This window comes from Oncorhynchus gorbuscha, linkage group LG23 (assembly GCF_021184085.1).
Source record: "Oncorhynchus gorbuscha isolate QuinsamMale2020 ecotype Even-year linkage group LG23, OgorEven_v1.0, whole genome shotgun sequence".
NCBI classification, from domain to species: domain Eukaryota; kingdom Metazoa; phylum Chordata; class Actinopteri; order Salmoniformes; family Salmonidae; genus Oncorhynchus; species Oncorhynchus gorbuscha.
The window spans coordinates 9,222,234-9,245,827 of NC_060195.1; the positions used below are offsets into that span (position 1 = coordinate 9,222,234).

The following is a 23,594-nucleotide window of genomic DNA, read 5'->3' on the forward strand; positions in this document are numbered from 1 at the left end:
TCTCTCTCTCTCTCTCTCTCTCTCTCTCTCTCTCTCTCTCTCTCTCTCTCTCTCTCTCTCTCTCTCTGTCTCGCTCTCACTCTCTCACTCTCTCGCTCTCTCTCTTTCTTGATCGCTCTCTCTGTCTCTCTCTCTCTCTCTTTCTGTCTCGCTCTCTTGCTCTCTCTCTCTCTCTCTCTCTCTCTCTCTCTCTCTCTCTCTCTCTCTCTCTCTCTCTCTCTCTCTCTCTCTCTCTCTCTCTCTCTCTCTCTCTCACTCTCTGTCTCGCTCTCTCTCTCTCTCTCTCTCTCTCTCTCTCTCTCTCTCTCTCTCTCTCTCTCTCTGTCTCGCTCTCTTGCTCTCTCTCTCTTGCTCTCTTTCTCTCACTCTCTCACTCTCTGTCTCTCTCTCTCTCTCTCTCTTGCTCTCTCTCTCTCTCTCTCTCTCCCTCTCTCTCTCTCTGTCTCGCTCTCTTGTTCTCTTTCTCTCACTCTCTGTCTTGTGTGTGTTTGTTGTTTTGGATGTAAATCAATGTAACTTCACTGAGGTGTCGTTTAATTGGAACTGAGGTGTCGTTTAATCTGTGTCTCAACTAGATGTGGAATTGCAACACTTCAGTAAAACAGAGAGGAGCGTGATGGTGGATGGCTCTTCCCCATGGTACCTGTGTTTTACAACCCCCAAAAGGAAGGATGCTGTATCTACGCAGGGATATCATTATCATCCATGGGTTACCGCTATACAGAACCAATGCAGAGCAGTGAAGAACAGCGTAGCTGCTTGATTTAAAGACAGGCCTTCATTACACCCATGTTATGGCCTTGTGGTTAGAGTGTCTGCCCTGAGATTAGAAGGTTGGGCAATTGATTCCCAGCCAAATCATACCAAAGACTGTAAAAACGGGACCCGATATGTCTGTCATTGATTAGGGGATTGGGGGCCCTGTGATAAACTAGTGTCCAAGGGGGTGTTCTTGTTCATCAAGCTGTCTCCTGCTCCTATGAGCCACTCTGGCCAAGGCTACTTATTACTGATATGCTGACCAGACTGGACACGTCACGTGCGCGTTCCAAAATAAATGTACACATACATGTTATTCAATCATTGCACCCATACTGCCATCGCGCGTCAGGGAGCGTCTGCGTTGCCAAGGCGCTAAAATGGGAATTGGTTCTATTTGCGACGCTCAATGCGCTGCAAGTCCGGCCTCTCCCATCTCCTCATTGGTTTTTAGAAACATGTACCCATGTCCCATCTCCTCATTGGTTTTTAGAAACATGTACCCATGTCCCATCTCCTCATTGGTTTTTAGAAACATATACCCACATGGGTGATTGAAAGGTGAACTGAGGTCCGTTGTTGTAATGCACCTTATTAGTTGCCAATCGCCATATAAAGTGCAAAGAAGAAAAAGAAGTCCGGAAGGAGGAGAGACGACGAGAAATTGGGTTGACCGTTTTATGTGTATATTAATTGTCAGAGTAGAGGACCTTGTTTATTTCAGGTAAAATAACAACTCAATGTTTACATCCCAGAACGAATTAGCTAGCAACAGCAAGCTAGCTAGCTAAATAGACATAAAATGTTAAATGCGTTTCTACCTGTCCCCGAATTAATATACTTTGTTTAGAGTTTGTTTTGATATTTCAACCTGCGTGTCGTGATCGTAATCATTATTCCAAGAGTGAAAATGAATTGTTCTGCTTAAATTACTTGACTTTAAGTAATTTACTGCCCACATTAATCTGATCTGAATAATGATGTATTGTTTTTACAGTTGTTTCCAGTTGAGAAAAAGCCATTTTCAGTGGCATTTTGATAGCTAAGGCCATGGTCATCTCTTAGCAAGGAAAGGAGGGATGTAAGCAAAGCGTTTGTTTCATTATGGTTTATTGCTGTTGTCACTTGTTTTTAATGAAAGTGGAGGTTGGGGTACAGGAGCACGGAATTGATTTGGAAGGACAGTACACCTCACCTCAGCAGCAAATCAGAGAGAGACACCAAGACACCTACTTACCTCTCTCCTTTTTCCCCTCTCTCTCTCTTTTCTCTCTCTTTTCTCTCTCTCTCTCTTCTTCTATCTCTCTGTCTCTCTCTCTCTTTTTCCCTTGCTCTCTCTCTTTTCATCTCTCTCTTTCTCTCTTTCTCTCTCTCTCTCTCTCTCTCTCTCTCTCTCTCTCTCTCTCTCTCTCTCTCTCTCTCTCTCTCTTCTCTTTTTCTCTATCTTTTTCCCTCGCTCTCTCTTTCTCTCTCTTGCTCCGTTTCTCTCTTTTTCTCTCTCTCTGTCTGTCTCTCTCTCGGTCTCTCTCTCTTTCTCTCCCTCTTTCTCTCTCTGTTTCTCCGTGTTTTGCTCTCTCTCTCACTGTATCTCTGTTTCTCTCTCTCTTTCACTGCTGTGTCTGCAGTGCACTGAACCCAGACCATTTGGAATAAACATAGTAAAGCAAATCATTGTGCTCTACAGTATGAGTCACCCTGCCTTGACAGTTAATGAGCTGCCCTTTATCCCTCTCAGCATCGCTCATTGGAAGGCTATGAAATGAACTGCAGCGGTGGAGAAAGAGAGAGAGAGAGAGAGAGGGAGAGAGAGAGGGAGAGAGAGAGAGAGAGAGAGAGAGAGAGAGAGAGAGAGAGAGAGAGAGAGAGAGAGAGAGAGAGAGAGAGAGAGAGAGAGAGGGAGAGAGAGAGGGAGAGAGAGAGAGAGGGAGAGAGAGAGGGAGAGAGAGAGGGAGAGAGAGAGAGAGAGAGAGAGAGAGAGAGAGAGAGAGACATTAGATTTCCCAAGCCTTTGCGTCACCACACATTGTAAGGAAGGAATGTCCTCTTTTCTCCTTTTCCTCCTCCTATTTCCTCCTCTTTCCTCCTCTTTCCTCCTCCTATTTCCTCCTCTTTCCTCCTCCTATTTCCTCCTCTTTCCTCCGCCTCTTTCCTCCTCTTTCCTCCTCCTATTTCCTCCTCTTTCCCCCTCTTTTCTCCTCCTCTTTCCTCCTATTTCCTCCCCTTTCCTCCTCCCCTTTTCCCCTCTTTCCTCCTCTTTCCTCCTCCCATTTCCTCCTCTTTCCTCCTCTTTCCTCCTCCTATTTCCTCCTATTTCCTCCTCTTTCCCCCTCTTTTCTCCTCCTCTTTCCTCCTCTTTCCTCCTCCTATTTCCTCCTCTTTCCCCCTCTTTTCTCCTCCTCTTCCTCCTCCTATTTCCTCCTCTTTCCTCCTCCCCTTTCCTCCTCTTTCCTCCTCCTCTTTCCTCCTCCTCTTTTCTCCTCCTCTTTCCTCCTCTTTTCTCCCCCTCTTTTCTCCTCCTATTGCCTCCTATTTCCTCCTCCTCTTTCCTCCTCCTCTTTCCTCCTCCCCTTTCCTCCTCTTTCCTCCTCTCTTTCCTCCTCTTTTCTCCTCCTCTTTCCTCCTCCTATTGCCTCCTCTTTCCTGCTCCTCTTTCCTCCTCTTTCCTCCTCCTCTTTCCTCCTCTTTTCAGTGTGAAATGTTTTAAATCTTAGAACGTTTTAATGTGGGATCATTAATGTATGCTGATTGTTGATTACAGGCTTATCTTTGTCACGAGCATTCATGCTATAAAACTAGACTTAATTATTGATTTATTTTCTTTACTTATTTTGTCCTGTGATTACTTTATTGATAGTAATTTAATTTGATGATGTACCTAAAAAACAAGATATTTGCTCCAGGGTTAAAACCTGCTGATTTCCTCTGCATCTCCATCTCCTGAGGTTTGTGTGTGTGTGTGTGTGTGTGTGTGTGTGTGTGTGTGTGTGTGTGTGTGTGTGTGTGTGTGTGTGTGTGTGTGTGTGTGTGTGTGTGTGTGTGTGTGTGTGTGTGTGTGTGTGTGTGTGTGTGTGTGTGTGTGTGTGTGTGCGCGCGCGTGCGTGCGTGTCTGTGTGTGTGTGTGTGTGTCATCAAAATAATTCAGAGCCTTCAGTTCACTGTAGCCACCAGGCCTTCAGTTCACTGTAGCCACCAGGCCTTCAGTTCACTGTAGCCACCAGGCCTTCAGTTCACTGTAGCCACCAGGCCTTCAGTTCACTGTAGCCACCAGGCCTTCAGTTCCCTGTAGCCACCAGGCATCTGTATTAGAGGAAGCTTGTCAACTTAAACACGGAAGTTGTTTGTGTCAAAGCGTACAGGATGTGACCTTAAATGTTCAGGGAATGTAGTCCTCTTGTGACATGTGACTATGTCCAATTATACTGTAATCATATATATATATATACAATATATAGAATCATATATATATATTACCATACCTTTGTGATCCACCAATTTGATGTACTGTAAAATAAAGGAAAAATGATGTACTCTTTTTTTTATATAAACTATAAGTAGAATCCTTTAATTTACCAAAAAAGGGTTGTCTTTCCGGCTCTATGTAGAAGGTACAGACGATGAGGAGGGGTTTGGTACTCCTTAGCCTAAGGAGGGGTTTGGTACCGCCTAAGGAGGGGTTTGGTACCGCCTAAGGAGGGGTTTGGTACCGCCTAAGGAGGGGTTTGGTACCGCCTAAGGAGGGGTTTGGTACCGCCTAAGGAGGGGTTTGGTACCGCCTAAGGAGGGGTTTGGTACCGCCTAAGGAGGGGTTTGGTACCGCCTAAGGAGGGGTTTGGTACTCCTTAGCCTAAGGAGGGGTTTGGTACCGCCTAAGGAGGGGTTTGGTACCGCCTAAGGAGGGGTTTGGTACCTCCTAAGGAGGGGTTTGGTACCTCCTAAGGAGGGGTTTGGTACTCCTTAGCCTAAGGAGGGGTTTGGTACCTCCTAAGGAGGGGTTTGGTACCGCCTAAGGAGGGGTTTGGTACCGTGATTTACCGCATAAAGCCAATATCTGCCTATTTCCTGAGGGGGTGGATGGGGGCTAGACTTGTTCCCATTGCTGTCCTTTCTCCTTTGAGCCCATTGAAAGTGAACTTTTGTCACTGGGCACTCTGGGTAATCATATTTATGTTTGTGAAAGCAGGTAATACGGCCTTCAACGGACTTCAGCCCTGTGGTGTTTGTTCTGAACTCGGCACTGTTGTCTGGAAACAACCTAGGAGCGTCTCTGAGGATCGTAGCATTTTTTGGGGGGTGGGGTGGGGTGAGGGGGGTGGAGATACTCTCAGAATCTCTCAGTCAACATGGAGCGCTGTGTGTTTACAACGTGATATTATAGTTCTAGTATATTACAGGCTTATGGGGAATTCCGTTGTGGCCCTCTGAAGATTCCCAAGATCGCACGTACATAAAGACGAAATCGCTTTGGAAAAAAGCATCTGCTAAATGGCATATTTTATTATATTCTATTATATGATGTGTTCCACAATATACTACTTAACATGATTCATATTGAGGAAGGACTTTATGTTTTCAGTATAATAAAGGTGGAAGGACTGTGTTTTCATTATATTAAAGGTGGAAGGACTGTGGTTTCAGTGTAATAAAGGTGGAAGGACTGTGTTTTCAGTATAATCAAGGTGGAAGGACTGTGTTTTCAGTGTAATAAAGGTGGAAGGGCTGTGTTTTCAGTATAATCAAGGTGGAAGGACTGTGTTTTCAGTATAATCAAGGTGGAAGGACTGTGTTTTCAGTATAATCAAGGTGGAAGGACTGTGTTTTCAGTATAATCAAGGTGGAAGGACTGTGTTTTCAGTATAATCAAGGTGGAAGGACTGTGTTTTCATTATAATAAAGGTAGAAGGACTGTGTTTTCAGTATAATAAAGGTGGAAGGACTGTGTTTTCAGTATAATAAAGGTGGAAGGACTGTGTTTTCAGTATAATAAAGGTGGAAGGACTGTGCTTTCAGTATAATAAAGGTGGAAGGACTGTGTTTTCATTATAATAAAGGTGGAAGGACTGTTTTCAGTATAATAAAGGTGGAAGGACTGTGTTTTCAGTATAATAAAGGTGGAAGGACTGTGTTTTCAGTATAATAAAGGTGGAAGGACTGTGTTTTCAGTATAATAAAGGTGGAAGGACTGTGTTTTCAGTATAATAAAGGTGGAAGGACTGTGTTTTCATTATAATAAAGGTGGAAGGACTGTGATTTCAGTATAATCAAGGTTGAAGGACTGTGTTTTCAGTATAATCAAGGTTGAAGGACTGTGATTTCAGTATAATCAAGGTTGAAGGACTGTGTTTTCAGTATAATAAAGGTGGAGGGACTGTGATTTCAGTATCATCAAGGTTGAAAGACTGTGATTTCAGTATAATAAAGGTGGAAGGACTGTGATTTCAGTATAATAAAGGTGGAATGACTGTGTTTTCAGTGTAATAAAGGTGGAAGGACTGTGTTTTCAGTATAATAAAGGTGGAAGGACTGTGTTTTCAGTATAATAAAGGTGGAAGGACTGTGTTTTCAGTATAATCAAGGTGGAAGGACTGTGTTTTCATTATAATCAAGGTGGAAGGACTGTGTTTTCTGTATAATAAAGGTGGAAGGACTGTGTTTTCTGTATAATAAAGGTGGAAGGACTGTGTTTTCAGTATAATCAAGGTGGAAGGACTGTGTTTTCTGTATAATAAAGGTGGAAGGACTGTGTTTTCAGTATAATAAAGGTGGAAGGACTGTGTTTTCATTATAATAAAGGTGGAAGGACTGTGTTTTCTGTATAATAAAGGTGGAAGGACTGTGTTTTCATTATAATAAAGGTGGAAGGACTGTGTTTTCAGTGTAATAAAGGTGGAAGGACTGTGTTTTCTGTATAATAAAGGTGGAAGGACTGTGTTTTCATTATAATAAAGGTGGAAAGACTGTGTTTTCAGTATAATCAAGGTGGAAGGACTGTGTTTTCTGTATAATCAAGGTGGAAGGACTGTGTTTTCTGTACGTTTTCTGTCTGCAAGGAGGGGTTTTTGTTTCACAGTTCTGTAAATAAGAAAATAATCATTTAAATTTTTCATTCTTTTACAGGTCCCCCGGTAAACGTAACGTGCAACATTTTTATTAACAGTTTTGGGTCCATCGCTGAAACAACAATGGTGAGTCCACATGTGTTTACCTTTTCAATGTAAAAACCCTTCAACACAAAGTACATTTATTTCTGTTGATATTGATATTTTGAAGTTAACGTGAGGATACACTGAATCATTTTTATTTTCAACAGTATTTTGACTTGCATAACTATGCCTCCAAGATTGTGATTTAATTTAAATAACGATGGCCTTAATATGCAGTGTGCCCAACGGTTTCCTTCTGGAATTACAAGCAGTGCCTCCTCGACCTGAATATTTAGAATAATATTTATCTGCCTCGTCAAACTTAATCTCTATTCGAAACTCAGTTCAGAGGGGCTTCATATCTACTGTTCAGATGTCTTCATGTCTTCAAGGGGTCATCATTCAAAACTCATTTTTGGAAAGAATACATATCTATTAGGTATTATAAAATAATCAATTGTTTGTCGATTATTTATCAAGATAGTCGATCAAGAGGTCTAGGATATCTATAAAAAGACAATGAGGTGAAATATATGTTGTTTGAAGGACAGTATATCAACATGTAGGTGGAAGGACAGTAGACCAACATGGAGACAGAAGGACAGTATATCAACATGGAGACAGAAGGACAGTAGACCAACATGGAGACAGAAGGACAGTAGACCAACATGGAGACAGAAGGACATGGAGACAGAAGGACAGTAGACCAACATGGAGACAGAATGACAGTAGACCAACATGGAGACAGAAGGACATGGAGACAGAAGGACAGTAGACCAACATGGAGACAGAATGACAGTAGACCAACATGGAGACAGAAGGACATGGAGACAGAATGACAGTAGACCAACATGGAGACAGAAGGACAGTAGACCAACATGGAGACAGAAGGACATGGAGACAGAAGGACAGTATACCAACATGGAGACAGAAAGACATGGAGACAGAAGGACAGTAGACCAACATGGAGACAGAAGGACAGTAGACCAACATGGAGACAGAAGGACATGGAGACAGAAGGACAGTATACCAACATGGAGACAGAAGGACATGGAGACAGAAGGACAGTAGACCTACATGGAGACAGAAGGACAGTAGACCAACATGGAGACAGAAGAACAGTATACCAACATGGAGACAGAAGGACATGGAGACAGAAGGACAGTAGACCTACATGGAGACAGAAGGACATGGAGACAGAAGGACAGTAGACCAACATGGAGACAGAAGGACAGTAGACCAACATGGAGACAGAAGGACATGGAGACAGAAGGACAGTAGACCAACATGGAGACAGAAGGACAGTAGACCAACATGGAGACAGAAGGACATGGAGACAGAAGGACAGTATACCAACATGGAGACAGAAGGACAGTAGACCAACATGGAGACAGAAGGACAGTAGACCAACATGGAGACAGAAGGACAGTAGACCTACATGGAGACAGAAGGACAGTAGACCAACATGGAGACAGAAGGACAGTAGACCAACATGGATACAGAAGGACAGTATACCAACATGGAGACAGAAGGACAGTAGACCAACATGGAGACAGAAGGACAGTAGACCAACATGGAGACAGAAGGACAGTAGACCAACATGGAGACAGAAGGACAGTATACCAACATGGAGACAGAAGGACATGGAGACAGAAGGACAGTAGACCTACATGGAGACAGAAGGACATGGAGACAGAAGGACAGTAGACCAACATGGAGACAGAAGGACAGTAGACCTACATGGAGACAGAAGGACAGTAGACCAACATGGAGACAGAAGGACAGTAGACCAACATGGAGACAGAAGGACAGTAGACCAACATGGAGACAGAAGGACAGTAGACCAACATGGAGACAGAAGGACAGTAGACCAACATGGAGACAGAAGGACAGTAGACCTACATGGAGACAGAAGGACAGTAGACCAACATGGAGACAGAAGGACAGTAGACCAACATGGAGACAGAAGGACAGTAGACCAACATGGAGACAGAAGGACAGTAGACCTACATGGAGACAGAAGGACAGTAGACCAACATGGAGACAGAAGGACAGTAGACCAACATGGAGACAGAAGGACAGTAGACCAACATGGAGACAGAAGGACAGTAGACATACATGGAGACAGAAGGACAGTATACCAACATGGAGACAGAAGGACAGTAGACCTACATGGAGACAGAAGGACAGTAGACCAACATGGAGACAGAAGGACAGTAGACCAACATGGAGACAGAAGGACATGGAGACAGAAGGACAGTAGACCTACATGGAGACAGAAGGACAGTAGACCAACATGGATACAGATAGTAGAGTTGTGATATAGGGTGCTAGTTTTATCCTATATTTCTATTGTATTTCTTTTTAATCCCAAACCTCGTCCCCGCAGGAGGCCTTTTGCCTTTTGGTAGGCCATCATTGTAAATAAGAATTTGCTCTTAATTGACTTGCCTAGTTAGATAACTGTTAAATTGTTGTTTTTATAAAAAATAAGATCATAGAAACAGACCCAACCCACTGGGTACTGACGTCAATTCAACGTTGATTCAACCAGTCTGTACCCAGTAAATAACCGGTATCAGATCAATGTGTCCTCTGATACAGTCAAATACAGTCAAGGACTGACTGGCAGTTATAGAAAGGTAGGTTGACTCTCTATTTATCTGGAGGCACTCAGTTACATAGTATGGAATTCAAACAGGCCCTGATGACAGATCCTTCCTACCTCATTGTCATCATTTAATTTCTCCAACCATAATGACAACATATTTAAGGGTGTCGGAGAGCTAAGAGCAGGACAAATAAAACATGGGATGGGTTTGGAGGGGCTGGGATGGGATGGGATGGGTTTGGAGGGGCTGGGATGGGTTTGGAGGGGCTGGGATGGGATGGGTTTGGAGGGGTTGGGATGGGATGGGTTTGGAGGGGCTGGGATGGGATGGGATGGGATGGGTTTGGAGGGGCTGGGATGGGATGGGTTTGGAGGGCCTGTGATGGGATGGGTTTGGAGGGGCTGGGATGGGATGGGATTGGTTTGGAGGGGCTGGGATGGGATGGGATGGGTTTGGAGGGCCTGTGATGGGATGGGTTTGGAGGGGCTGGGATGGGATGGGTTTGGAGGGACTGGAATGGGATGGGATGGGTTTGGAGGGGCTGGGATGGGATGGGTTTGGAGGGGCTGGAATGGGATGGGATGGGTTTGGAGGGGCTGGGATGGGATGGGATGGGATGGGTTTGGAGGGCCTGTGATGGGATGGGTTTGGAGGGCCTGTGATGGGATGGGTTTGGAGGGGCTGGAATGGGATGGGATGGGTTTGGAGGGGCTGGGATGGGATGGGATGGGTTTGGAGGGCCTGTGATGGGATGGGTTTGGAGGGGCTGGGATGGGATGGGATGGGTTTGGAGGGGCTGGAATGGGATGGGATGGGTTTGGAGGGGCTGGAATGGGATGGGATGGGTTTGGAGGGGCTCGGATTGGATGGGTTAGGATGGACTGGGTTGAGATGGGATGGGATGTGCGAGGATGGGATGGGCTGGGATGAACTAGGTTGAGATGGGATGGGCTGGGATGGCCCAGGCCTTAGTGTCTAGTCTCCATGCCAAGTCTCCTTGGGGGAGACGTATCAGTAGAGTTAGTAGAGCAAGCACTAAAACTGCTGCAGACTGCACAACCTCCTCACGCAGAACAAATGTTCCACTCTTTTTCTCCCTCTACGCTCAGTGGAATTGATCCGGATGCCTTTCCTCCAAGTCCTAGTCTCTCTCTCTCTCTCTCTCTCTCTCTCTCTCTCTCTCTCTCTCTCTCTCTCTCTCTCTCTCTCTCTCTCTCTCTCTCTCTCTCTCTCTCTCTCTCTCTCTCTCTCTCTCTCTCTGTCTCTCTCTCTCTCTCTCTCTCTCTCTCTCTCTCTCTCTCTCTCTCTCTCTCTCTCTCTCTCTCTCTCTCTCTCTCTCTCTCTCTCTGTTTCTCCATGTCTGTCTCTCTCCCTCTCTCTATCTCTCTCTCCCCTTGTCTCTCTCTCTCTCTCTCTCTCTCTCTCTCTCTCTCTCTCTCTCTCTCTCTCTCTCTCTCTCTCTCTCTCTCTCTCTCTCTCTCTCTCTCTCTCTCTCTCTCTCTCTCTCTCTCTCTCTCTCTCTCTCTCTCTCTCTCTCTCTCTCTCTCTCTCTCTCTCTCTCTCTCTCTCTCTCTCTCTCACTCTCTCGCTCTCTCTCTGTCTCTCCATGTCTGTCTCTCTCCCTCTCTCTATCTCTCTCCCCTTGTCTCTCTCTCTCTCTCTCTCTTTCTGTCTGTCTCTTTCTATCTCTCTCTCTTTCTCTCTCTCTCTCTCTCTCTCTCTCTCTCTCTCTCTCTCTCTCTCTCTCTCTCTCTCTCTCTCTCTCTCTCACTCTCTCTCTTGCTATCTCTGTCTATCTCTCTCTATCTCTGTCTCCCTCTTTATGTCTCTCTCTGTCTGAATGCTATTTGAGAAAGAAATGGAATAAGAGATGTGGGGAGGTGGAACTAAAGAAAATGCCATCAATAAATCTTTAGTGTTCATAGGGCTGGTGAGAACAATGTTTCGTGTAATGATCCGACTGAGTCTGAGTCGCAGCTGGCACCATTTTCCCTGCATAGTGGGCTCTGGTCAAAAGTAGTGTACTATGTAGGGTATAGGGTGGGCTCTGGTCAAAAGTAGTGTACTATGTAGGGTATAGGGTGGACTCTGGTCAAAAGTAGTGTACTATGTAGGGTATAGGGTGGACTCTGGTCAAAAGTAGTGTACTATGTAGGGTATAGGGTGGGCTCTGGTCAAAAGTAGTGTACTATGTAGGGTATAGGGTGGGCTCTGGTCAAAAGTAGTGTACTATGTAGGGTATAGGGTGGGGTCTGGTCAAAAGTAGTGTACTATGTAGGGTATAGGGTGGGCTCTGGTCAAAAGTAGTGTACTATGTAGGGTATAGGGTGGCCTCTGGTCAAAAGTAGTGTACTGTGTAGGGTATAGGGTGGACTCTGGTCAAATGTAGTGTACTATGTAGGGTATAGGGTGGACTAGTGTACTATGCAGGGTATAGGGTGGACTCTGGTCAAAAGTAGTGTACTATGTAGGGGATCGGTGGCCTCTGGTCAAATATAGTGTACTATGTAGGGTATAGGGTGGACTCTGGTCAAAAATAGTGTACTGTGTAGGGTATGTAGGGTATAGGGTACCATTTGGGATGCATGCTGGCTCCTGGTCCACAAAAGGAACCTGAGGTCCTCTGTGGCCCACCACCGTCTAATTGTTTTCCCGGCTTTAAAGCTACAACACCCAGGGGAAAAGCCAGAGGCTATTTAATTAGCTCTGCTAGCCTGAGTCCCAAATGACAGGCTATTCTTTGACCATGGCTCAGGGGCTTTGGACAAAAGTAGTGCACTATGTAGGGAATAGGATGCGATTTGAGAGTCATTCCTAGCCTGCTGCTCTTTCATTCTCTTTCTTCCGGAGGTTAGAGAGTGAACGCATAAAGCCCAAAGTCCTGATATTTGTTTGTTACAGGTAGTTGTTAGAGATGGTTGGGTGTTGCTCCATGCAGACCTAAGTCACATAGCAAAAAAAAAAAGTTTCAAATATGCCACTGTCAGGAGAAGGAGTATATTTGGCTTTCGGCTAAAATTGTATTATGGATTGGGTGCTATGCTGTTGCCGTAAATCTGTTAGCTCAGAGAAATCACACCCAACATGTCTGAGAGAGTGAGTTCACCCATGGTTTCTGCTGATGATGATGATGATGATGATGATGATGATGATGATGATGATGATGATGATGATGATGGAAGAATGTGTGAGACAACTCTATGCTTTCTAATCCAACAGTATACTCTATGGTTCATAATCAGACTGTTGTAGCAGAGGTTGGGTTAGAGCCAGACTGGGACCTGCAGTGTTGTGTTATTGGCTCTGGAGCTCCTGACCTGATCCTCTTTTCTCGTGTTGGAGACCCGTACTTGAACCCAGTTGGTCACACTATGTTAAAACTTCCGTGTCCGTGTCCCTTCCATGGGACAGTGAGCTAACGTAGGCTAATACGATTAGCATGAGGTTGTAAGTAACAAGAAAATGACCAAGGGTATAGACATATAACTGACGTTTGCAGAAAGCTGAAATTCTTGTTAATCTAACTGCACTGTCTAATTTACAGTAGCTATTACAGTGAAAGAATACCATGCAATTGTTTGAGGAGAGTGCACAATATTGAAAATGAAAGTTATTAATAAACAAATTAGGCACATTTGGGCAGTCTCGATACAAAATATTGAACAGAAATGCAATAGTTCATTGGATCAGTCTAAAACTTTGCACATACACTTCTGCCATCTAGTGACCAAAATGTAAATTGCACCTGGGCTGGAATAATACATTATGGCCTTTATCTTGCATTTCAAAGATGATGATACAAAGAAAATACAAAAGAATGGTTGTTTCTTTCTTTGTATTATCTCTTACTAGATCTATTGTGTTATATTATACTACATTCCTTTCACATTTCCATAAACTCCAAAGTGTTTCCATTCAAATGGTACCAAGAATATGCATATTCTTTATCCAGGGCCTGAGCTACAGGCAGTTAGATTTGGGTAGGACATTTTAGGCAAAAATGGAAAAAGAAGGGGCTAATCCTTATCACACACATTAAATGTGTTTCCATTTGGTGGGATTTGACATTGATGACGATTTGTTTTCTATCTTACTTGATATGACTTAAAATGTGTAGTTGTAAGGAGTTGATAGTAACAAACAGTCGAATCGGTCATCATATAAGGTCGCTTTGACAGTCATAGAAATTGAATTACTCAATATGGCCGCCCATCCACCCATCACTGAACATTGACTTGAACAGGTGCTTCCCTTTAGGGTAATTATATTTCTATGTTGGCAGCAAACCAATTTGGCTATCCACATTGGAGAACCCTTTAAAGAACCCTTCTTGGTTTAAGTAGAACCCTTTTGTTTCACAGTAGAACCATTTTGGGTTCCATGTAGAAACCTTTTGTTTCACGGTTGAACCATTTTTGGTTCCATGTAGAACCCTTTTGTTTCTCGGTAGAACCATTTTGGGTTCCATGTAGAACCCTTTTGTTTCACAGTAGAACCATTTTGGGTTCCATGTAGAACCCTTTCAGTCACTTCTTGTGAAAAACAGAAGATGTTTTGCCATAATGTGAAATTACCTAACTGCCCTGGGAGATAATTGTATGACAGCCTCCACTCTTATATTGTATACTTTGTTGGGGGAATATTTTCATATTCCACCTGTGTGTTAAGAATCTAGATTACTGCTATTTCAAATAATGAAAAGGTCTATGAAGACCTCATTCTGTAATCACAGACAGACTACACCTAATTTTGTGATCATAGTCAGACTAAACCTCATTCTGTAATCAAAGTCAGACTAGACCTCATTCTGTAATCATAGTCAGACTACACCTAATTTTGTGATCATAGTCAGACTAAACCTCATTCTGTAATCAAAGTCAGACTAGACCTCATTCTGTAATCATAGTCAGACTAGACCTCATTCTGTGATCATAGTCAGACTAGACCTCATTCTGTAATCATAGTCAGACTTAACCTCATTCTGTAATCATAGTCAGACTAGACCTCATTCTGTAATCATAGTCAGACTTAACCTCATTCTGTAATCATAGTCAGACTAGACCTCATTCTGTAATCATAGTCAGACTTAACCTCATTCTGTAATCATAGTCAGACTAGACCTCATTCTGTAATCATAGTCAGACTTAACCTCATTCTGTAATCATAGTCAGACTAGACCTCATTCTGTAATCATAGTCAGACTTAACCTCATTCTGTAATCATAGTCAGACTTAACCTCATTCTGTAATCATAGTCAGACTTAACCTCATTCTGTAATCATAGTCAGACTAGACCTCATTCTGTAATCATAGTCAGACTTAACCTCATTCTGTAATCATAGTCAGACTTAACCTCATTCTGTAATCACAGACAGACGAGACCTAATTTTGTGATCATAGTCAGACTAGACCTCATTCTGTAATCATAGTCAGACTTAACCTCATTCTGTAATCATAGTCAGACTTAACCTCATTCTGTAATCATAGTCAGTGTTCCGTAAAAACTCATTTTTATTTTCCAACAAAATTCCCATAATAACAAAACTGGTGTATCTGTGTGTTGTGAGATCATTTCTAGAAAACATATTTCTAATGTTGTGGCTGATTGCCATTGGAAAGGTCACCTGCAGTGATACCTCGCTACGTTACAGCCTCGTCACTAGAATCATTGACAATTACGGTGGACTGTCGTGGCTAAAGGCCACAGCTCTATTGAAGGGCTATATGTGTTTTCTAAAGGACACCATGAACCACTGGGACCGTTATTTAGCTCCGACCTTAAGAATGCTGCTACTGTTCAGACAGGCTTGATTTGCATAAACAATATACACATGGAAAGCCCAATAACGTCTAATATAGAATCTTTAGTTTAACTTTAAGCTTTATTCAATACAAATGCATAGGTTTTTCTTTTAGTTCGAAATAATTGGAAACCAAATCAAATCAAATCTTATTTGTCACATACACATGGTTAGCAGATGTTAATGCGAGTGTAGCGAAATGCTTGTGCTTCTAGTTCCGACAATGCAGTAATAACCAACGAGTAATCTAACCGAACAATTCCACAACAACTACCTTATACACACAAGTGTAAAGGGATGAAGAATATGTACATCAAAATATATGAATGAGTAATGGTACAGAACGGCATAGGCAAGATGCAGTAGATGGTAGAGAGTACAGTATATACATATGAGATGAGTAATGTAGGGTATGTAAACATTATATTAAGTGGCATTGTTTAAAGTGGCTAGTGATACATTTTTCCATCATTTTTTGCATTATTAAAGTGGCTGGAGTTGAGTCAGTATGTTGGTAGCAGCCACTGTTAGTGGTGGTCGCAATTGTAAATGAGAACTTGTTCTCAACTTGCCTACCTGGTTAAATAAAGGTGTTCTCAACTTGCCTACCTGGTTAAATAAAGGTGTTCTCAACTTGCCTACCTGGTTAAATAAAGGTGTTCTCAACTAGCCTACCTGGTTAAATAAAGGTGTTCTCAACTAGCCTACCTGGTTAAATAAAGGTGAAATAAAAATAACTAAATAAACAGTCTGATGGCCTTGAAATCCCCATGTCAATCCTTTAACCCAGAAATCAATTATTAAATTAAACAAACAAGCAAACCAGCCAATCAATCAATCAAACCTCCCCCTGAGTCCTGGCTATACAATGCACTGACACACCTAGGACTTTCTCTGACAATCTGATGCACTGATTGACATTGAACTGTTCTCTCCCCAGGACTACAGAGTGAATATCTTCCTGAGGCAGCAATGGAACGACCCCAGGCTGGCCTATAGTGAATACCCCGACGACTCTCTGGACCTGGACCCGTCTATGTTGGACTCTATCTGGAAACCTGATTTGTTCTTCGCCAACGAAAAAGGCGCCAATTTCCATGAGGTTACGACTGACAACAAACTACTAAGGATTTCAAAAAATGGAAACGTATTGTATAGTATTCGGTATGCTATTATTTTCTTGTTGTACCTTCCCCTTTTCTTGTTAGTTTCTCAGAATGTCTATCCGGTGCTAGACCTATAGCTGACAGATGAATGTCTATCCGGTGCTAGACCTATAGCTGAAAGATGAATGTCTATCCGGTGCTAGACCTATAGCTGACAGATGAATGTCTATCCGGTGCTAGACCTATAGCTGACAGATGAATGTCTATCCTGTGCTAGACCTATAGCTGACAGATGAATGTCTATCCGGTGCTAGACCTATAGCTGAAAGATGGATGTCTATCCGGTGCTAGACCTATAGCTGACAGATGAATGTCTATCCGGTGCTAGACCTATAGCTGACAGATGAATGTCTATCTGGTGCTAGACCTATAGCTAACAGATGAATGTCTATCCGGTGCTAGACATATAGCTGACAGATGAATGTCTATCCGGTGCTAGACCTATAGCTGACAGATGAATGTCTATCCGGTGCTAGACCTATAGCTGAAAGATGAATGTCTATCCGGTGCTAGACCTATAGCTGAAAGATGAATGTCTATCCGGTGCTAGACCTATAGCTGACAGATGAATGTCTATCCGGTGCTAGACCTATAGCTGAAAGATGAATGTCTATCCGGTGCTAGACCTATAGCTGACAGATGAATGTCTATCCGGTACTAGACCTATAGCTGACAGATGAATGTCTATCCTGTGCTAGACCTATAGCTGAAAGATGGATGTCTATCCGGTGCTAGACCTATAGCTGACAGATGAATGTCTATCCGGTGCTAGACCTATAGCTGAAAGATGAATGTCTATCCGGTGCTAGACCTATAGCTGACCAATGAATGTCTATCCGGTACTAGACCTATAGCTGACAGATGAATGTCTATCCTGTGCTAGACCTATAGCTGAAAGATGGATGTCTATCCGGTGCTAGACCTATAGCTGACAGATGAATGTCTATCCGGTGCTAGACCTATAGCTGACAGATGAATGTCTATCCGGTGCTAGACCTATAGCTAACAGATGAATGTCTATCCGGTGCTAGACATATAGCTGACAGATGAATGTCTATCCGGTGCTAGACCTATAGCTGACAGATGAATGTCTATCCGGTGCTGGACCTATAGCTGAAAGATGAATGTCTATCCGGTGCTAGACCTATAGCTGAAAGATGAATGTCTATCCGGTGCTAGACCTATAGCTGACAGATGAATGTCTATCCGGTGCTAGACCTATAGCTGACAGATGAATGTCTATCCGGTGCTAGACCTATAGCTGACAGATGAATGTCTATCCGGTGCTAGACCTATAGCTGACAGATGAATGTCTATCCGGTGCTAGACCTATAGCTGAAAGATGAATGTCTCTCTGGTGCTAGACCTATAGCTGACAGATGAATGTCTATCCGGTGCTAGACCTATAGCTGACAGATGAATGTCTATCCGGTGCTAGACCTATAGCTGAAAGATGAATGTCTATCCGGTGCTAGACCTATAGCTGAAAGATGAATGTCTATCCGGTGCTAGACCTATAGCTGACAGATGAATGTCTATCCGGTGCTAGACCTATAGCTGACAGATGAAATTCTATCCGGTGCTAGACCTATAGCTGACAGATGAATGTCTATCCGGTGCTAGACCTATAGCTGACAGATGAATGTCTATCCGGTGCATTGCCTATGGCTGACATATTATATTGCTTACGGTGGAAACAAAACAGATATTAACATCCACATAACAACAAAAGTGATCGACTTTAAATGCAAGCATTTTTGCAATGTATTTGATCTGTTATCAAGCCTAGTATTCAACCCTTAGACAGACAGAGAGGAATTGGATCCTTATAAACAGCCATGGGAAGGCAATGAGAAGAGGCCTTCTCGTATCTTACCTTGACACCATCAAATTAACCCATTAGATCGATTTGAGCTCACCTGACCCCGCGTTAAAGTGAAACTGCCTCAGTGTCTTTGATTCTCACCTGACCCCACGTTAAAGAGAACCTGCCTTAGTGTCTTTGATTCTCACCTGACCCCATGTTAAAGAGAACCTGCCTCAGTGTCTTTGATTCTCACCTGACCCCGCGTTAAAGAGAACCTGCCTCAGTGTCTTTGATTCTCACCTGACCCCACGTTAAAGAGAACCTGCCTCAGTGTCTTTGATTCTCACCTGACCCCGCGTTAAAGAGAACCTGCCTCAGTGTCTTTGATTCTCACCTGACCCCGCGTTAAAGAGAACCTGCCTCAGTGTCTTTGATTCTCACCTGCCTCAGTGTCTTTGATTCTCACCTGACCCCACGTTAAAGAGAACCTGCCTCGGTGTCTTTGATTCTCACCTGACCCCGCGTTAAAGAGAACCTGCCTCAGTGTCTTTGATTCTCACCTGACCCCATGTTAAAGAGAACCTGCCTCGGTGTCTTTGATTCTCACCTGACCCCACGTTAAAGAGAACCTGCCTCAGTGTCTTTGATTCTCACCTGACCCCGCGTTAAAGAGAACCTGCCTCAGTGTCTTTGATTCTCACCTGACCCCATGTTAAAGAGAACCTGCCTCAGTGTCTTTGATTCTCACCTGACCCCGAGTTAAAGAGAACCTGCCTCAGTGTCTTTGATTCTCACCTGACCCCGCGTTAAAGAGAACCTGCCTCAGTGTCTTTGATTCTCACCTGACCCCATGTTAAAGAGAACCTGCCTCAGTGTCTTTGATTCTCACCTGACCCCGCGTTAAAGAGAACCTGCCTCAGTGTCTTTGATTCTCACCTGACCCCGCGTTAAAGAGAACCTGCCTCAGTGTCTTTGATTCTCACCTGACCCCGCGTTAAAGAGAACCTGCCTCAGTGTCTTTGATTCTCACCTGACCCCGCGTTAAAGAGAACCTGCCTCAGTGTTTTTGATTCTCACCTGACCCCATGTTAAAGAGAACCTGCCTCAGTGTCTTTGATTCTCACCTGACCCCGCGTTAAAGAGAACCTGCCTCAGTGTCTTTGATTCTCACCTGACCCCGCGTTAAAGAGAACCTGCCTCAGTGTCTTTGATTCTCACCTGACCCCGCGTTAAAGAGAACCTGCCTCAGTGTCTTTGATTCTCACCTGACCCCGCGTTAAAGAGAACCTGCCTCAGTGTCTTTGATTCTCACCTACCTCAGTGTCTTTGATTCTCACCTGACCCCGCGTTAAAGAGAAACTGCCTCAGTGTCTTTTGTGATTGAAAAAAAAGAAAAAGAATCCTTATAAATAACATTTGTCGTGTAACGGTGATGATGTCACACTGCGGTATAAGTAAACTATGAATGCAATGCAACCAATAGACCTGCTCCTCTCCTACCTGCATGTATCTCAAGATAAAAGTAACAGCGGCCGTCTAGGTTGAAGCATGAATGGCTGCCTCTTCTATAGATGTTTTTCTATACTCGCGGTATGAACAATAGCATGGAGATGCAGCCAGTCTGTTTGGGGATGAGGTTCACGTGCACGGCAAGCAGGAAGGTGTTTGGGGATGAGGTTTACGTGCACGGCAAGCAGGAAGGTGTTTGGGGATGAGGTTCATGTGCACGGCAAGCAGGAAGGTGTTTGGGGATGAGGTTCACGTGCACGGCAAGCAGGAAGGTGTTTGGGGATGAGGTTCACGTGCACGGCAGGCAGGAAGGTGTTTGGGGATGAAGTTCACGTGCACGGCAAGCAGGAAGGTGTTTGGGGATGAGGTTCACGTGCACGGCAAGCAGAAAGGTGTTTGGGGATGAGGTTCACGTGCACGGCAAGCAGGAAGGTGTTTGGGGATGAGGTTCACGTGCACGGCAAGCAGGAAGGTGTTTGGGGATGAGGTTCACGTGCACGGCAGGCAGGAAGGTGTTTGGGGATGAGGTTCACGTGCACGGCAAGCAGGAAGGTGTTTGGGGATGAGGTTCACGTGCACGGCAAGCAGAAAGGTGTTTGGGGATGAGGTTCACGTGCACGGCAAGCAGGAAGGTGTTTGGGGATGAGGTTCACGTGCACGGCAAGCAGGAATGTGTTTGGGGATGAGGTTCACGTGCACGGCAAGCAGGAATGTGTTTGGGGATGAGGTTCACGTGCACGGCAAGCAGGAAGGTGTTTGGGGATGAGGTTCACGTGCACGGCAAGCAGGAAGGTGTTTGGGGATGAGGTTCACGTGCACGGCAAGCAGGAAAGTGTTTGGGGATGAGGTTCACGTGCACGGCAAGTAGGAATGTGTTTGGGGATGAGGGGAAGAATGCCTGAGATGTGTATTGTAACCTTTTAGATTTACAAGGCATCATGACAGGAAATATAGCCGTTAGAACAATATGTTACCCTGCTTCTCCTCCTGTAATGCCGTGCTAGTGGTTTATAACAATATGTTACCCTGCTTCTCCTCCTGTAATGCTATGCTAGTGGTTTATGTAATGCTGTGCTAGTGGTTTATAACAATATGTTACCCTGCTTCTCCTCCTGTAATGCCGTGCTAGTGGTTTATAACAATATGTTACCCTGCTTCTCCTCCTGTAATGCTATGCTAGTGGTTTATGTAATGCTGTACTAGTGGTTTATAACAATATGTTACCCTGCTTCTCCTCCTGTAATGCCGTGCTAGTGGTTTATAACAATATGTTACCCTGCTTCTCCTCCTGTAATGCCGTGCTAGTGGTTTATAACAATATGTTACCCTGCTTCTCCTCCTGTAATGCTGTGCTAGTGGTTTATAACAATATGTTACCCTGCTTCTCCTCCTGTAATGCTATGCTAGTGGTTTATGTAATGCTATGCTAGTGGTTTATAACAATATGTTACCCTGCTTCTCCTCCTGTAATGCCGTGCTAGTGGTTTATAACAATATGTTACCCTGCTTCTCCTCCTGTAATGCTGTGCTAGTGGTTTATAACAAAATGTTACCCTGCTTCTCCTCCTGTAATGCTGTGCTAGTGGTTTATAACAATATGTTACCCTGCTTCTCCTCCTGTAATGCTGTGCTAGTGGTTTAGAACAATATGTTACCCTGCTTCTCCTCCTGTAATGCTATGCTAGTGGTTTAGAACAATATGTTACCCTGTCTATTACATTCATTATATTCTATTAATTTCCATTCTTCCATTCTATTCTATTCCATTCTATTATATTCAAAAATATATATATATTCTATGCCATTATATGCTATTCTATTCCATTTTTACATTCAATTATATTCCATTCTTCCATTCAATTCTATTCCATTCAATTATACTTAATTCCATTCCGTTCTATTCCATTCAATTCTATTCCATTCAATTATACTTAATTCCATTCCGTTCTATTCCATTCAATTCTATTCCATTATATTATACTTAATTCCATTCCGTTCTATTCCATTCAATTCTATTCCATTATATTATACTTAATTCCATTCCGTTCTATTCCATTCAATTCTATTCCATTATATTATACTTAATTCCATTCCATTCTATTCCATTCAATTCTATTCCATTATATTATACTTAATTCCATTCCGTTCTATTCCATTCAATTCTATTCCATTATATTATACTTAATTCCATTCCGTTCTATTCCATTCAATTCTATTCCATTATATTATACTTAATTCCATTCCATTCTATTCCATTCAATTCTATTCCATTATATTATACTTAATTCCATTCCGTTCTATTCCATTCAATTCTATTCCTTTATATTCTACTTCATTCCATTATATTCTATTATATTCAGTTCTATTCCATTCTATTCCATTCCATTCTATTATATTTCATTATTTGCTATTCCATTCTATTCTATTACATTCCATTACTTTCTATTGCATTATATTCTATTGTATTCCATTCTATCCCATTCCATTCTATTCTATTCAATTTTATTACTTTTTATTCCATTATATTCTATTGTATTCCATTCTACTCCATTCCATTCTATTCTATGTAAACGTGTTAACAAAATAACGCTGATCCTGGCCTGTCTGTTCTGCTCTTTCCTGTTTTGTGCTGTTCTCTTCTGTTTTGTTCTGTTGTGTTCTATTCTATGTGACCAGAATAACACTGGTCCTGGCCTGTCCCATGGACTTGAAGAACTTTCCAATGGACGTACAGACCTGTATCATGCAGCTGGAGAGTTGTGAGTATTCCATTATCCTTTAGGAACACAGTTATCACACACACACACACACACACACACACACACACACACACACACACACACACACACACACACACACACACACACACACACACACACACACACACACACACACACACACACACACACACACACACACACACAGGTAGGGTAGAGGGAAAGTATTTATTTTGTGTTAGTGTGATTGATGTGTCTCTGGTCTGGAGGACAGTATGATGAAAGGCCCAGTGATTTACACAGGCCCCTCCAGCAGCAGAGAGCAGATACAGGGAAGGGACAGGGAGGGAGTCAGGGGGGACCAACCTCCTCCAACCTGCTCTAACCAGCCAACACCGGCTTGTCCCTCCCTCCCCACCTCTTCTCTTTGGAAATTATGGATTTTTCTTTTTTCTTGACTCATTGTTCTCAGGTGTGAAGAATGAAAACAACATGTATTGCTTCTGTATGAACACTGTGGAGCTACGGTAGAGTTGGTTGATCAAGGCATTTAAACCTTCATCATACCACATTGTCAATAATATTTGTTTCTCTCTTACAAACAGCTTGAATGTACTGTGATACTGTGGTAGTAAGACTGTAGTAATACTGTGGTAATAATGATCTTGTTTCAAACTGCTCCCATCCAGTCGGCTATACGATGAATGATCTCATATTTGAGTGGGATGAGAAGGGAGCTGTGCAGGTCGCAGATGGGCTGACGTTACCTCAGTTTATACTGAAAGAGGAGAAAGACCTGCGATACTGTACCAAGCACTACAACACAGGTAGGTTTGTCTCTCATCACCTCTCTGGCTAACTCTTCCTCATACGCTCTTTTTTAAGGGGGTTTGTACATTGAGATAAACCCTCTTTCTCTGTGTTGGTCTTTTGTTGAATGTCTGAGAACAACGTAACATAGACATTACAGGGTGCTTTGTTAGGACACATAACACTGGAACACAGAGTGGGAGAAAGAAGGGGGGGAAGGACCGAAACCAATCAGAGCTTTGTCCCAAAATGGCCCCCGTTATTCACTGAAAAA

General features: G+C 43.3%; 1 protein-coding gene across 3 annotated transcripts in view; it reads left to right on the forward strand.

The window, feature by feature from the left end:
- glra1 (glycine receptor, alpha 1) overlaps nucleotides 1-23,594 on the forward strand; it is a 106,707-nt gene that overhangs the window by 41,229 nt on the left and 41,884 nt on the right. For all 3 annotated transcript variants that reach the window (XM_046322910.1, XM_046322911.1, XM_046322912.1), the window contains 4 exons: nucleotides 6,874-6,941; nucleotides 16,252-16,475; nucleotides 22,470-22,552; nucleotides 23,200-23,337. In XM_046322910.1, coding sequence (XP_046178866.1) covers nucleotides 6,874-6,941; nucleotides 16,252-16,475; nucleotides 22,470-22,552; nucleotides 23,200-23,337 — 513 coding nt within the window. The remainder of the gene's footprint in view (nucleotides 1-6,873; nucleotides 6,942-16,251; nucleotides 16,476-22,469; nucleotides 22,553-23,199; nucleotides 23,338-23,594) is intronic.